This window comes from Budorcas taxicolor, chromosome 11 (assembly GCF_023091745.1).
Source record: "Budorcas taxicolor isolate Tak-1 chromosome 11, Takin1.1, whole genome shotgun sequence".
In the NCBI taxonomy this organism is placed as follows: Eukaryota; Metazoa; Chordata; class Mammalia; order Artiodactyla; family Bovidae; genus Budorcas; species Budorcas taxicolor.
The window spans coordinates 137251449-137265002 of record NC_068920.1 but is presented as its reverse complement, the minus strand read 5'-3'; the positions used below and the strand labels follow the sequence as shown (position 1 = coordinate 137265002).

Here is a 13554-nt window from a genome sequence, read left to right as displayed (position 1 = left end):
ACTTAGTGACTAACAAACAACTGGCATATGCCTGGTATATGCCAGTGGGAACCCTGACCCTGGCCCAGTTATGATAAGTGAATATATCTCCAGACATAGCAAATGTCCCCTATGTGACAACATTGTCCTTGATTAAGGAACTACTTCAGTAAAGAATGTTAACAAAATTGAAGCCCTGATTTTGAAACATGCAATTTTAAAAGTACTCTGTGCTGTTTATTTTTACTGTATCAGTATCCTTAAAGACCTAAACCTAGAAACCATTTTGAATATATGGAGAATATAGGAGGAGGAAAACCAAGGCACAGATGCCTAATTTGATCCAGTCTTTTGAAACATGGTAACCTTGCCAGAATGCTAGTCAGAGTTTGACCAGAATTATGTTAAATTTTGAAAAAAGAATAAGCTGATTCTATCCCATAAGGGTGCTTTTCCGTTTTTTTGTTTGTTTGTTTGTTTAAATTTTTGGTTTTTAATTTGTATCTTTCACTTTTTATTTCTTTTCCATGATTTACATGGGTTAGTTGAAAGAGCAGTGTGAAACAGTGGGAGTAATGTGGGAGGAGAACTTGGAGAACTGGACTGAATCAGAAAATGTAAATTCAAGCTTGCTCCTGTATTTCCTTTATCTTAAGTTTTTTCATTTGAAAAAATGGAAGTCTTATTGCATTATCTGTTAAACTAATGTGCAGAAAACTTTTTTTTTTAATGTAAAGCATTATAAGAAGTTCTTAATATAAGGAAAGAAATTCAAATTTCTCTTAGAAAATTTACAAATAAAAAATTTAAATTACTTACATGACTCATTAAGAGTGGCATCATCTCTAATATGTATTATGTAGAATCAGGGAATTTTAGTGTAGGAAGAGGTTTCCATATCAATTTTAATAGTTTTATAGATTATATTTTCACAAACCTTAGCAGAACAGTGATACTTTGAATTTTTGACTTAAATTTAATTCATGAGTTTGTGAACTTTGAATTTAATTTTTTAAAATAGTCTACTTTTTAAAGAAGAAATAAAATATTTCAATATGATATATTAAACTTAAAAGCAGTGATGAGAACTGATTGGTGCCATACAATTAATTTGTTTAAATTGAGGCTCTACTGCATCTTTTTTTTTAAGATTAAGAAAAAAGATTTATTGAGCTGATACATTAAGAGGCAGATAGCATGACTCAAAAAAACACAATATGGGTTAAATGATCTTCATATTTAAATAATTACTAGTGTCATCCTTGAATCCAAAATAAGACGGATGTGTGTTTTTTATAGATGGGGAAACAGTGGAAACAGTGTCAGACTTTAGTTTTTTGGGCTCCAAAATCACTGCAGATGGTGACTGCAGCCATGAAATTAAAAGACGCTTACTCCTTGGAAGAAAAGTTATGACCAACCTAGATAGCATATTCAAAAGCAGAGACATTACTTTGCTGACTAAGGTCCGTCTAGTCAAGGCTATGGTTTTTCCAGTGGTCATGTATGGATGTGAGAGTTGGACTGTGAAGAAGGCTGAGCGCTGAAGAATTGATGCCTCTGAACTGTGGTGTTGGAGAAGACTCTTGAGAGTCCCTTGGACTGCAAGGAGATCCAACCAGTCCTTTCTGAAGGAGATCAGCCCTGGGATTTCTTCGGAAGGAATGATGCTAAAGCTGAAACTCCAGTACTTTGGCCACCTCATGCGAAGAGTTGACTCATTGGAAAAGACACTGATGCTGGGAGGGATTGAGGGCAGGAGGAGAAGGGGACGACCGAGGATGAGATGGCTGGATGGCATCACTGACTCGATGGACGTGAGTCTGGGTGAACTCCGGGAGATAGTGATGAACAGGGAGGCCTGGCGTGCTGCGATTCATGGGGTTGCAAAGAGTCGGACACGACTGAGCGACTGAACTGAACTGAACTGATAATTGACTTACTGTGTTTCAGGTATACAGCAAAATGATTAAGTTGTTTGTTTATATTCAGGTTATTTTCCATTTTAGTTTATTATAAGATATTAAATATAGTTCCTTGTCAGCAAACATTTGTTACTTGATCTATTTTATGTATAGGAGTTTGTATCTGTTAATCTCATACTCCTAATTTATCCCACCCCTGCCTTCCCCTTTGGTAACTGTCTGCTTTATTTTTGTTTGAACTTACCTGTATCTGATCATGTACTATTGTGAAAGTGTTACAAATGTCTGAGCCTAATTTTTCCCCTAATACTGTTAACAACTACAATATTAAGGGAAATTATATGATGGAGCTGCTATAAGACTGTGTTCATCAGAATGATTTTATTATTCTCATTTACTGGCTTTATATTTGTATAAATTTATGCAATTATTGGGGCTTCCCTGGTGGCTCAGAAGGTAAAGAATCCGCCTGCAATGCAGGAAACCTGGGTTTGATTCCTGGGTTGGGAAGATCCACTGGAGGAGGGCATGGCAACCCTCTCCAGTATTTTTGCCTGGAGAATCCCCATGGACAGAGGAGCCTGGTGGGCTGCAGTCCATGGGGTGGCAGAGTTGGACATGACTGAGCAACTCAGCACAGCACATGAAATTATTAGCATACCATTTATGAATCTGATTGATAGATACTTGAAGTTTTCTATTTACTTTTTGCACCTTAGATTAAGAAGGATTTCTGCTATTGCAGAAAAAGAAAAAAAGTTTGAAAAACCCAAATTTAACTCAGCCCTCTCATTTTAGATTTGGAATCTGATTCTAAGAAAACAGTTCCCCAAACTTCATACTGTTAATTGAGTCTCGAGTAAAACTCAAGTTTCCTGATGTCCTAATCTTGTGTACAAAGTGTAAGTACTTCCTGTCAATGTAATAATAATCTAAGGAATATAATACTGAATAGAGTTTGGATCTAGAACATCTTTAAGTTATATCCTTAAATAATTGTCCCTTGTATAAAATAATTGGTTGAATTTCCTGTTGATGTTTTTTCCCTAATTTTCTCTGAATTGTTATAGTTTGATGACCTTCAGATACACAAGGGCAGGAGCTTTATCCATGATCCAGTGAACCTTCTTCATGATCCTATTGGGCAAGCATTGGAGAGGCAGGTGCAGGAGGCTGATTGATAGTCTTTGAATAAGTTCTGTCTACCTGATTAAGAATCTTTTCCATAGTGAGCCCTTCAATGCACATCACATGCGACCTACAAGTTTTCTTCATGTGCCAAGTCTGAGAGGCTCATCCATATGCCTTTTCTTCAGATTTATTTTGTAACAGAGCCTCCAGTCTTGTTCCTTCAGAATTGCTAATCATCCTGCAGAAACTATTAGCTGTGGCCTACTAATATGCATAGGTTCTTAACTGAAACAGTTTCTTTTTCAGGCAAAGTAGATGTACTGCTAGTCCTGTCAGCTTGAATATCTCCTGGATTGGGATACCGTGCTTTTGTGGTCCATTTCTGGAAGTTACTGGCATTAGGTGAGAGAGTATGTGCAGATAAAGCTCAGATATTTTTTCCCCTTTCTCTGTGAAATTCTCCATGAGGCCATTTGTTTTGTTTGAAGGAGGGACAGCAGTGTGGAGGAGCAGGCTTCTGGTAGTTGGGGTAACCTCATCACATAACTTCCTTTGGGCTTTTCTTTGGTCTATTTTGTATATACCACATTTGCTTCATTAAGGAATCCTTCTGGCTGCATCTGCTTTTTATATCTAAAGTGTGTGTGATTCCTGGAAGACTTAACTATTTTTTTCCTTTTCCTATCTACTCAGGTGACCCTTTGGGTGAATACCAAGAAGAATGTTCTTGGTATAATCAAACACAAGATCCTTTCTTAATAATACTTGGTCTTCTCTTCATGTAAGGTATTATAGATTTATAAACTGACTAAACTCTGATAATTGAGGCCTGTGACTTTAATTAAAGGCAGCTTAGTCTAATGAGAGTCTTTAATGTATTGCTCATTGATTTTTATTCTTAAGGATATCAGGGTCAAGTGAGCATTGCCTGGAATCTCTGTAGATCAAGCCATGCTGATTATCACACCAAGATAATTAACTGGGAGGAAATAAGAACTGATCTCAGTACCCAGATGACCCTAAATCATTCCTGTTTCTCTAGCTTTCCAGTGGTCTGTTTCACTGTGTGGACTTGGGTCTTAAGTCTAAGAAAGGGCTTCTCTTCTCTTATTTTATCTCTGAGATAACAACATTTATACTTTGGTAAGATTTTATATTCCTGTCCTTCATGCTTCTTTTTCTTTTTTTTATCCTTCTGAGTTTTTTGGGTATTTTCACAAAATTTTCTTGTCTTCCGTTCATCTTTATTTTGCATTGACTTTCCTTATTGCCGTAGGGACATTCCCATTGACTCTTATGTGTGGGTAGTTATTCCTGATTTCAGTTGCCGGATCTTAATGACTACTTAGTCATATAAAGATGCATTATCCTCTTTTGGGCTTTTTAAAAACAGGAATCGAACTGTTGAAAAACAATGTTTTGCTGTTTCCTTCAATACAATGTTTATTCGTGAGGTGTGGGTTTCATTTGTTTCTTTTAAGTGGTTCCCTCTTTTTTTTTTTTAGCTCCAGTGTTTTTTTCTCTTTCTCTCTCATTCTCATAGAAAAAAAATCGTCAACTATTAGAGTCAAGCTGGAGTTAGGCTGTATCCTACCACAATAGATGTTGGTTCTTACCTGAATTTGGGGGCTATTTTATATTTCTTGAATATTTGACTTACAGTTTTTAGAATTCTAACAATCTAGAGAAACTTAGCTGGAGCCGTAGTTATAGTAGCGAGCTTTGCCTCTGTGCTAAAGATTTATTTTCCTCTCCCCCTCCCTCTACACTTTTTGTGGGTGCCACCCATGCCAGTGACAGAGGCTTCCCAGGTGGCACTAGTGCTAAAGAACCTACCTGCCAATGCAGGAAACATAAGAGATGCAGGTTTGATCCCTGGGTTGTCAAGATCCCCTGAAGGAGGGTGTGGTGACCCACTCCAGTATTCTTGCCTAGAGAATCCCAATGGATAGAGGAGCCTGGTGGGCTGCAGTCCATAGGGTTGCAAAGAGTCAGACATGACTGAGTGATTTGACACGTACACATGCTAGTGACAAGCCTGGATGTACTTAACCTGTCTCAGGATCTTTCCATGCCTGGCTTTCCTTACTGGTGTCCCAACCTATTGTCTCAACTTGTTGCCCTCAGAGGAGGAACCTGGACTTGTATAATGATGCTGATAGGGTCCACATACTGCTAATGGACACAAAGTAGGAAGTATAAACAGTGTGTCCCCTGTTGGGTAACCATCCACCCTTGCTTCTGGCACTCACCCCTTGGAATTATGGGTACTGGAAGAAGTCTGTATGAAGGAGTGTAGTTCTCCACCAGGCTTTATTTGGCTTTCTTCCATTACACCATCAGTCCAATATCTAGTAGAGATTTGTTAGTCTCTTGAAAAATACTGCTTTTTTTTCTGTTTTCCAGTGATTATATTCCTCTCCCCATTTTTAAATGTTCTCTTGGTTATTTCAGTAGAATTTTTTGAAAGTGTGAAAGGCAATGAGTGGTCAGATGCATTTTATTTATTTCGTCATCTTGTCCAATATGTATAATTTTTACCAACATGTTCAGTTTGATAAATACAGACATGGAATTACTTTTATATTTAATATATGTTTACATACATCTAAGACTAATTTGGTTTATGTTTATGTACATATAAGACTAATTTCATTTAATTTTGACAACTGTCTGTCCAGAAGCTAATAGGTTCTTATTATTTGTTTTTTAGAAAATGGATCCTACATCTTTGTTACCAACCCTTTTAAATGTGAATCTGACAATATCACATATAGAATGTCTTCCCAAGGACGTTCTGGTGAAATTTCAAGGCAGAAATAACATTGAATGTGAGTTTGACTACCACATATTGCAGAGGGAAATACAGCATATTCAAAAAGGAAACAATAGTGTAGACATTGATGACTTCTGTTTGGTAGAAGAAAGAGTATCAGGAGAATGGCAGAGAGGAAGAGTTGTGGAAAAGAAAAATGAACTCTATACTGTGCTCCTCATAGATCGTGGAGAGGAACTGAGAGTTGACAGTACGCACGTTGCTTCAGCCTGTGACAACTTATTTGAGCTACCACCACGGGTAACATTTGGCATTTTGGCCAACATACTACCAGCTGGGGAAAAATGGTCTCCCAAGGCTTTGAATTATTTCAGGTCATTAGTAGGACTACAAGTGAAAGGTTGTGTACAAGCTGTTTTGCCTCTTCAGATGATTCTTCTTGAAGTGCCAAACATAATATCCCAGGTTCTTGAATTACAGTTAGGGAGACTCATTGATGGAGATTCATTTCGTCTTATTGTGGAAATGGTAAAAGAATTCCCCAAACAAATGCTAGATTCATTACACCATAAAAGACCTGAATCATCATTAAGTAAAAACGATACTTCACTTGATATTCAGCATGTTCTGGATAATTTGCAACCATCTTTGTCAGTGGGCAGTACTGAAAGTGTAAAAGTGTCATCTGCCTTGAGCCCAAGTAAATTTTATTGCCAATTAATTAAATGGATTCCAGAGTTAGAAAACTTTACAACATGTATGACATTGCATTATGATATTATCAGCCAAGGAAGTAGTCCCACCTGTGATAATTTTGGACTACTTTGTGTTGCCAGAAGGAGAAATGGACAGTGGCATAGAGGAATTCTTCAGCAGCTTTTGCCCAATAATCAAGTGAGAATTTGGTTTATGGATTATGGCAGTAGTGAGACTATACCTTCAGTTCATGTAAAGAAACTTAAACAAGATTTTACCTTAGTACCATTATTTTCATTTCCATGTTCTCTAACATGTTTACACAGTCCAGACAGAGGTACAAGAAAATTTCAACTGAGTATATTTAAACAAGCCTTGTTAGGACAGATAGTATATGCACACCTTGATCAGTTCAATAAGGATGAGCATTTGTATTATGTAACCTTAGAAAGTCAAGAGTCTGCAATTAGTTCTAAGTGTCTACTGAAGACTGTAGGCACACAAGTACTTTGTCCAGTGTCTGATTCAAAAATTTATAATAGGCTGAGGGCAACTAGTGCTTCTGAGGTAAACAGCTTTGCAGCTGAGAGTTTTATTGCAAACACTGAGCGGTCGATAGACTCTCTAAGTAAAAAAGATACTTTTAAAATAGATTTTCCTGTTAAAACTGTAGAAATGAAGATAGAGGCTGCCTACATAGCTTTTGTAGTGTATGTATTAAACCCATCAAATTTCTGGGTACGTACTAATGAACATCAGAATGAATTTCAAGATATAATGAAAAATATAAACAAATATTATGATTTGTGTGAAAATGATGAACTGATTCTAAGAAATCCAGAACCTGGATTATTTTGTTGTGCTAGATATAGCAAGGATAGACATTTTTATAGAGCTGTCATCACTGAAATTAATGGTTATAAAATTAATGTTTATTTTTTAGATTATGGAAATACTGATTCCATACCATTTTTTGATGTAAAAATTTTGCTTCCAGAGTTCTGTGAGTTGCCTGCTTTAGCCATGTGCTGTTCACTTGCACATGTATTTCCTGTTGAAGATTTATGGGTGAAGGCTGCTGTTGATTATTTTAAAAAAATTGTCCTGAACAAAGCAGTTTTGCTTCAGGTTATAGCAAAAAAAGATGACAAATATACTGTAAATATTCAGAGTATTGAAGCCTCAGAAAATAGTGATGTTGTCTCTCTTATGTTACAAGCTGGATATGCAGAATATTGGGAAGTAGAACCAGAATGTTGTCCAAAATTTGTAAGTGAATATTCAGTGTTAAATTTAAAATCTAAAAACAAAGTTAACGTTAAGAAAGTCATATCTGCCCTTGAAGGACCTCAATCTAAAAGGTGCCATTCAAATAAGCTAAAAGAAAGTAATTTGTCTTTGTTAAAATCCCCACCTGTTAATTTCTCTGACTTAAAAAACCCTTTCACCTTGTCTGTGGGACCTGAGTCACCATGGCGTTATAAAGAATATGTGTTTAAACCAGGAACAGTCCTTGAAGTTAAGTGTTCTTATTCTTGTGGCCCAGGTGACTTCTTATGCCAGCTGCAGTGTAAGTTAGAAGATTTAAAATTACTAATGGAACAACTTCAGGATTATTACAGTGTTCATTCTGATCCTTATCAGGTTGGGCAGATGGCTTGTGTTGCTAAATCCTCTAAAGATGGAAAGTGGTATAGAGCTGCTATTTTGACTCAAATATCAAAAAAAGAATTTGATGTAGTACTGGTTGATTATGGCTACCAGGAAAGAGTTTTAATTAGAGATCTTTGTGCTATTAAGCCACATTTTCTTTCTTTAGAAGCCCAGGCCTTCAGATGTAGTCTTAACCATTTAGTTGAACCGATTAGTTGTAAAGTATTCAGTTGGTCGAGAGAAGCATGCAGAGACTTTGAGAATTTTATTTCTTCATCTAGAGGGTTATTGACTTGTGTCATCTTTGCCATAGTTCTTATATATCCAAACTGTTTAAGTAATTTAGTGGATTTACAGTCTCCGTTTACTAGTGCAAAAGAATTTCTTATTCATCATGGCTCTGCACAGTATTGCACAGTATCAAAGCCATTTCCATCTTCAGTTCATCTTTACAGTTACTGTTATTCTTCCTTCAATATAAAAATTGGAAGTGAGGAAGAAATATATATATCTCACATATATAGTCCTCAAAAGTTTTATTGCCAACTTAGTAGAAATAATAAAGACCTAGAGATGATAGAAACAAAAATCAGGGAAATTAGTTACCTCAGTGATTGCCCCAAATATAATTTTAGTAAAATGAGATTATGTATATCTAAGTATGTAGAGGATGGTCTCTCTTATAGAGCTTTATCAATGCCGACAGATTCATTATCTGACTTCCTGGTGTATTTTGTGGACTTTGGAAATAAGCAGTTAGTAGAAGAAAGTATGTTGAGGGCTGTTTCAGATGAATTTCCAGAGTTGCTGTTTACACCTATGCAAGCTATTCAATGTTTTTTGTCAGATCTTAGCAATGTAGATATTCCAGCAGAAATCAATAACTGGTTTGCAGATAAATATTTTGGAAAACCATTAAGGGCAAAAATACTATCCAGGGAGCCAGATGGCCAGTTTGGTGTGGACTTATATGATGGATATCAACATATAAATCAGAAAATTAAAATGTTGCTTCATGCTTATCAAAAAAAACATTGTGACCAAGCACAGTGTGTGAAAAAGGATCATAAAACAACTGAGAATAAAAAAGAGGCTGTTTCCTTGAAAGGCAAAATAGAAAACAACTATCACTGTAACATAAGTAAAACTAGTCTAATAACATATTCTGAAAGCAAAACAGATCAGCTAATGAATCCCAGAAGTATATATGCCAGGCTTTTGAAACCATCAGTTTGCTGTAAAGTGGAACCTGTGTCAAAAAACAAGGTGAAGACGTCTTTGCAAGATGAACTTAAAAATAAAGGTGTAGAAATTGTCCCTGAACTTGCACATATTCTTGATGAACGTGATGTGGGCCAAAACTCAGTAAAGGTTGTATCACAGTCCTTTATCAGAGAATTAAATCAAGCAGCCTCAAAAAACATACATAGTCATGCCAGACCACAAATTAAAGACCTTCCTCAACCCAAGATTTACTTAAATGCGTACGTTAAAGGATATGTTTCTAATATAAGTAATCCAGCGAGTTTCCATATTCAGCTTGCTGAGAATGAAAATTTAATCATCAGACTAGCGGCTGCTCTAAATGTAAGAAGAGCCAGTATAGTGAGAGAGAGAAAATCAGTTAAACTGATGGTAGGAGATCTTGTAGTTGCAGAATACTCTGGTGACAGTGCCATTTACAGAGCAGTTATTAAGAAAATTTTGTCAAGAAATTCTTATGAAGTGGAATTTATTGACTATGGTAACACTGCAGTAGTAAGCACATCTAAAATTTATGAAATTAAGAAGGAATTCTTAACCATTCCTCAGCTAGGAGTTCATTCTTTCCTTAGTGGAGTCAAGTGGAATGAACCTAATGAAATATGGGACAGAAAAACTGTGGATTATTTTGCTTCAAGAGTAAGTAACAAAACAGTTTCCTGTGAGTTTTTGAAAAGGCATGAACAGAAATGGGAAGTAAATGTAATTTGTGATGAAAAATGTGTCATTAATGAACTAGTGAAATGGACAGCATGCTCGAAACTACCGAGAATAGTATTACAAATGCCTCAGGTTGTCTCTCAAAAGGTGGGCCCTGTTGATAATGAAATGAAGAAAGGAGGATCAAATGGATATGAAGGTTCTGTGATCCTTCAGCCATCCTACCAACAAGTGGTTAGTATTCCTTTTGAAGAGTTAAAACCTGGACAACTTGAAAAGGCTGAAATACTTCATGTTTCAAAAAGTGGAACGTTTTATGTGAAGTTATCTAAAAATAAAAAGACTTTATCAGATTTAACAGTATTAATTACTAAAGAAGTAAGAAACACTGCTTCTTTATCAGTGGAAAATATTGAGCAAGGCTTGGAATGCTTGGCAAAATCTAAGAACACTTTTGAGTGGTATCGATCAAAAGTAGATAAGTATGTTGATGAGAAAGTGCTTGTTTTTTTAGTAGATTGTGGTAGGTATGAAATAGTGCCTTTATGTAATACTAAGGTGCTTAGTAATGAAATCAGAAATATTCCAAGACAAGCTGTGCCTTGTAAATGGATTTGGTTTGAAAATTTTAGGAAGATGCCATTTGAATCCATTGTGGGTTTGTTTGCTCATTTGGAAATAAGCATCCTTTTCCTGAAATATTTAGACTCTGCTTGGAAAGTAGACATTTTGATAGATGGTCTGTTATTTTTGGAATATTTAAATTTAAATACAGTTCATGTTGAAGAAAACAAATTTAGATCTTCAGGAATTATTTGTAGTGTTGAATCTAAGACTCCTGTATCACCATGTACCATAAGATCATTTCCTTGGACACAGCTTCAAAATGGTAGGCAATATTTTGGTATTGCCACTGCTGTTTCTGATCCATCAGACTTCTGTGTTCAGTTGGAAGATTTCTTTGACACAATGAAATCTCTGTTTATGTTGCTTTCTGATCTACCAGAAGACTTACAAACAGTGCCTCAAGAGCATATAATTCCCGGTTCTAGTTGTTTGTTCAAATATGAATCGGAAGATCAGTGGAATAGAGTAGAAATTTCCGAAGTCTCTGATCAGAATTTACTTCTTACATTGATTGACTATGGATTTTCTGTTTACATACATTATTCAGATATAAAAAATCTTAAAGTTGTTCCTGAAGAACTTCTGAATTTGCCGAGGCTAAGTTATCCTTGCATCTTACATGGTGTCTTACCTGCTGAAGGGAGACATTGGAATGAAGAAGCCAAAAGATTTTTTCAAGATTTCCTGAGTAAACCAGGCTTAGTTTTTCAGTTTAGGGAATACAGTTTTGAAACAAAACTGAAGGTAGACATCATTCATGAGAAAAACAATTTGGCAGACATGTTAGTTGCTTCTGGTCTTGGAATTTATTCTAAAGATTCAGCTCATCTCGACGCAGTTACTACTGGATCTGTCGAAGTCCAGTATAAGTCAGAGAGTAAGCCTATTTGCCAATTGTTAGATCAAAATAATTACAAAATGGAAAATATAAATTGTACATGCACTGAGAAGCAAGTGCTAAAAAATCTGAAAACTATAAAGAGGAAAGACGTCTATAAACACCTCTTAAGGAAAAGCCATATTAGTAGAAGATTACAGTCTGGAAACTCAGTACTGAGGAGGAAGAAGGTTGATACTGGAAAACATAATCCCCGAAGTACCATTACATCTGATACATGTGCAACAGCTTCATTTTGGGAATCACCTAATGGTTTGAAGAATAACACCAATTGCATTGAAAACGTTTTTGCAAAGCTAAGTGAAGGATTGCAGGAAAATGATACAGTGGACTTAAGAACAACAGGAAAAGCACTACATGTTAATGAAGTAATGGTATCAAAACATTTGAAAGGTAAGTGGACATTTTTAAAGAAATAATTCTATTTTGTTGATTTTGCAGATTCTATTTTTGATTATTTAAAGGTTTGTTATTTACTAAAATTATTCAAGTTGAAAATGCCCTGCAAGATTTTACTAAAAATTTGAATAACTGGATAACTAGAAGAGATCACTTGAATTATGAAATGATGCTTTGCTATTTTTACCTTTTATGAATGCTTTGTGAATGTAATGAAAGTAGAGGATTTGAACCACATATGCATGAATGCGTGCATGACATTTTACAAACTTCAGGGGTTTCCCAAAACTCCTGAAGGTCCACAGATCTCACATTGATCTTGCTACTATTAGAGAGCTTCCTGGGTGCATTTTGAAGAGTCAGTTTTCTATTACACTTTGATTCTTATCAGATTACATATATCTTGAGGTTTTTTGAGTGTGATTTTTAGCATATTGACAATGTAATTAAACTTGTAGAATTGACTCTAGCATAGTCATCTGAAAACTTTCAGATATCAAGCTGTTTATGAACATTAAATTTTTAATAGCCTATGTGCTAGAGTTAAAATTTTAATATTCTGTGTGGAGTATTATCTTTTTTTGTTTGTGTGTGTTATATTTCACTTTATATATGAATTAGTGAGGATTTATAGGTTATAAAGAATATTCTATGCTTAATGAATGCTCCAACTTGTGTATTATCTTTTTTTGTTTATGTGTGTTATATTTCATTTTATATATGAATTAGTGAGGACTTATAGGTTATAAAGAATATTCTGTGCTTAATGAATGCTCCAACTTGTAGAATATTCTATGCTTAATGAATGCTCCAACTTGTATATTATTCCAACATATACAGGTTACATTGTTTCAGTGAATGGAGGTATCTTGTTTTTAATTGATATATTTTAGAAGGTATTTCATTTGAATTCATATTAGATGTTTTATAGTGAATTGATAAATGCTTTAATATGGGCCCTTTTTTTTCTAAGTTTTGAATCACTCTTTTATCATAGTAGCAGTAATGGTAGAATGCTTATTATGTTCCCAGGTACCAGTTGGAATTATACATATTAGCTTATTTAAAGCTTTCCATCACTCTTTTAAGCTCCATTAAAATGTAGACTAATAACTAGTATCCTACTTCCTTCCCTGAATTCAAAACCACCTTACAGAGACAAGCAGAAAGACAATTGAGCAACATACTACATTTATTAAAAACAAAACAATAGTTGATGAATGTGGCTTACATACATGGGTATATAGGTTTCCCAATACTGAATCTATAAAAGTAGGCTTAACCCACATAGGCACAGAGGAGAGTTTCTCCATGGGGGCTTACCCATGTAAAATTTACAGCTTGAGTTAGCCATATCTATAAAGGGAGAGAGAGGGAGGATGAAGAGACGAATAAAACATAGATCTTTCTCACTGTAAATGAAACAGATTGCCTCGACTTCTCGAGTATGAGTAAGGGCGGAATGAGACCAGAGGGTTGTTAATCGAGGAGTGTGCCTCAATCATGAATACTTCCACATGGAGGAAGATCAGGAATGAGAAGTGTCC

General features: G+C 35.5%; 1 protein-coding gene across 1 annotated transcript in view; it reads left to right on the top strand.

The window, feature by feature from the left end:
- Positions 1-5751: 5751 nt before the first annotated feature.
- The window catches only part of TDRD15 (tudor domain containing 15), a 112879-nt gene continuing 105076 nt past the window's right edge, over positions 5752-13554 (top strand). Inside the window, exon 1 of the mRNA XM_052648270.1 lies at positions 5752-12001. Within this exon, the coding sequence (XP_052504230.1) occupies positions 5752-12001 (6250 nt within the window). The remainder of the gene's footprint in view (positions 12002-13554) is intronic.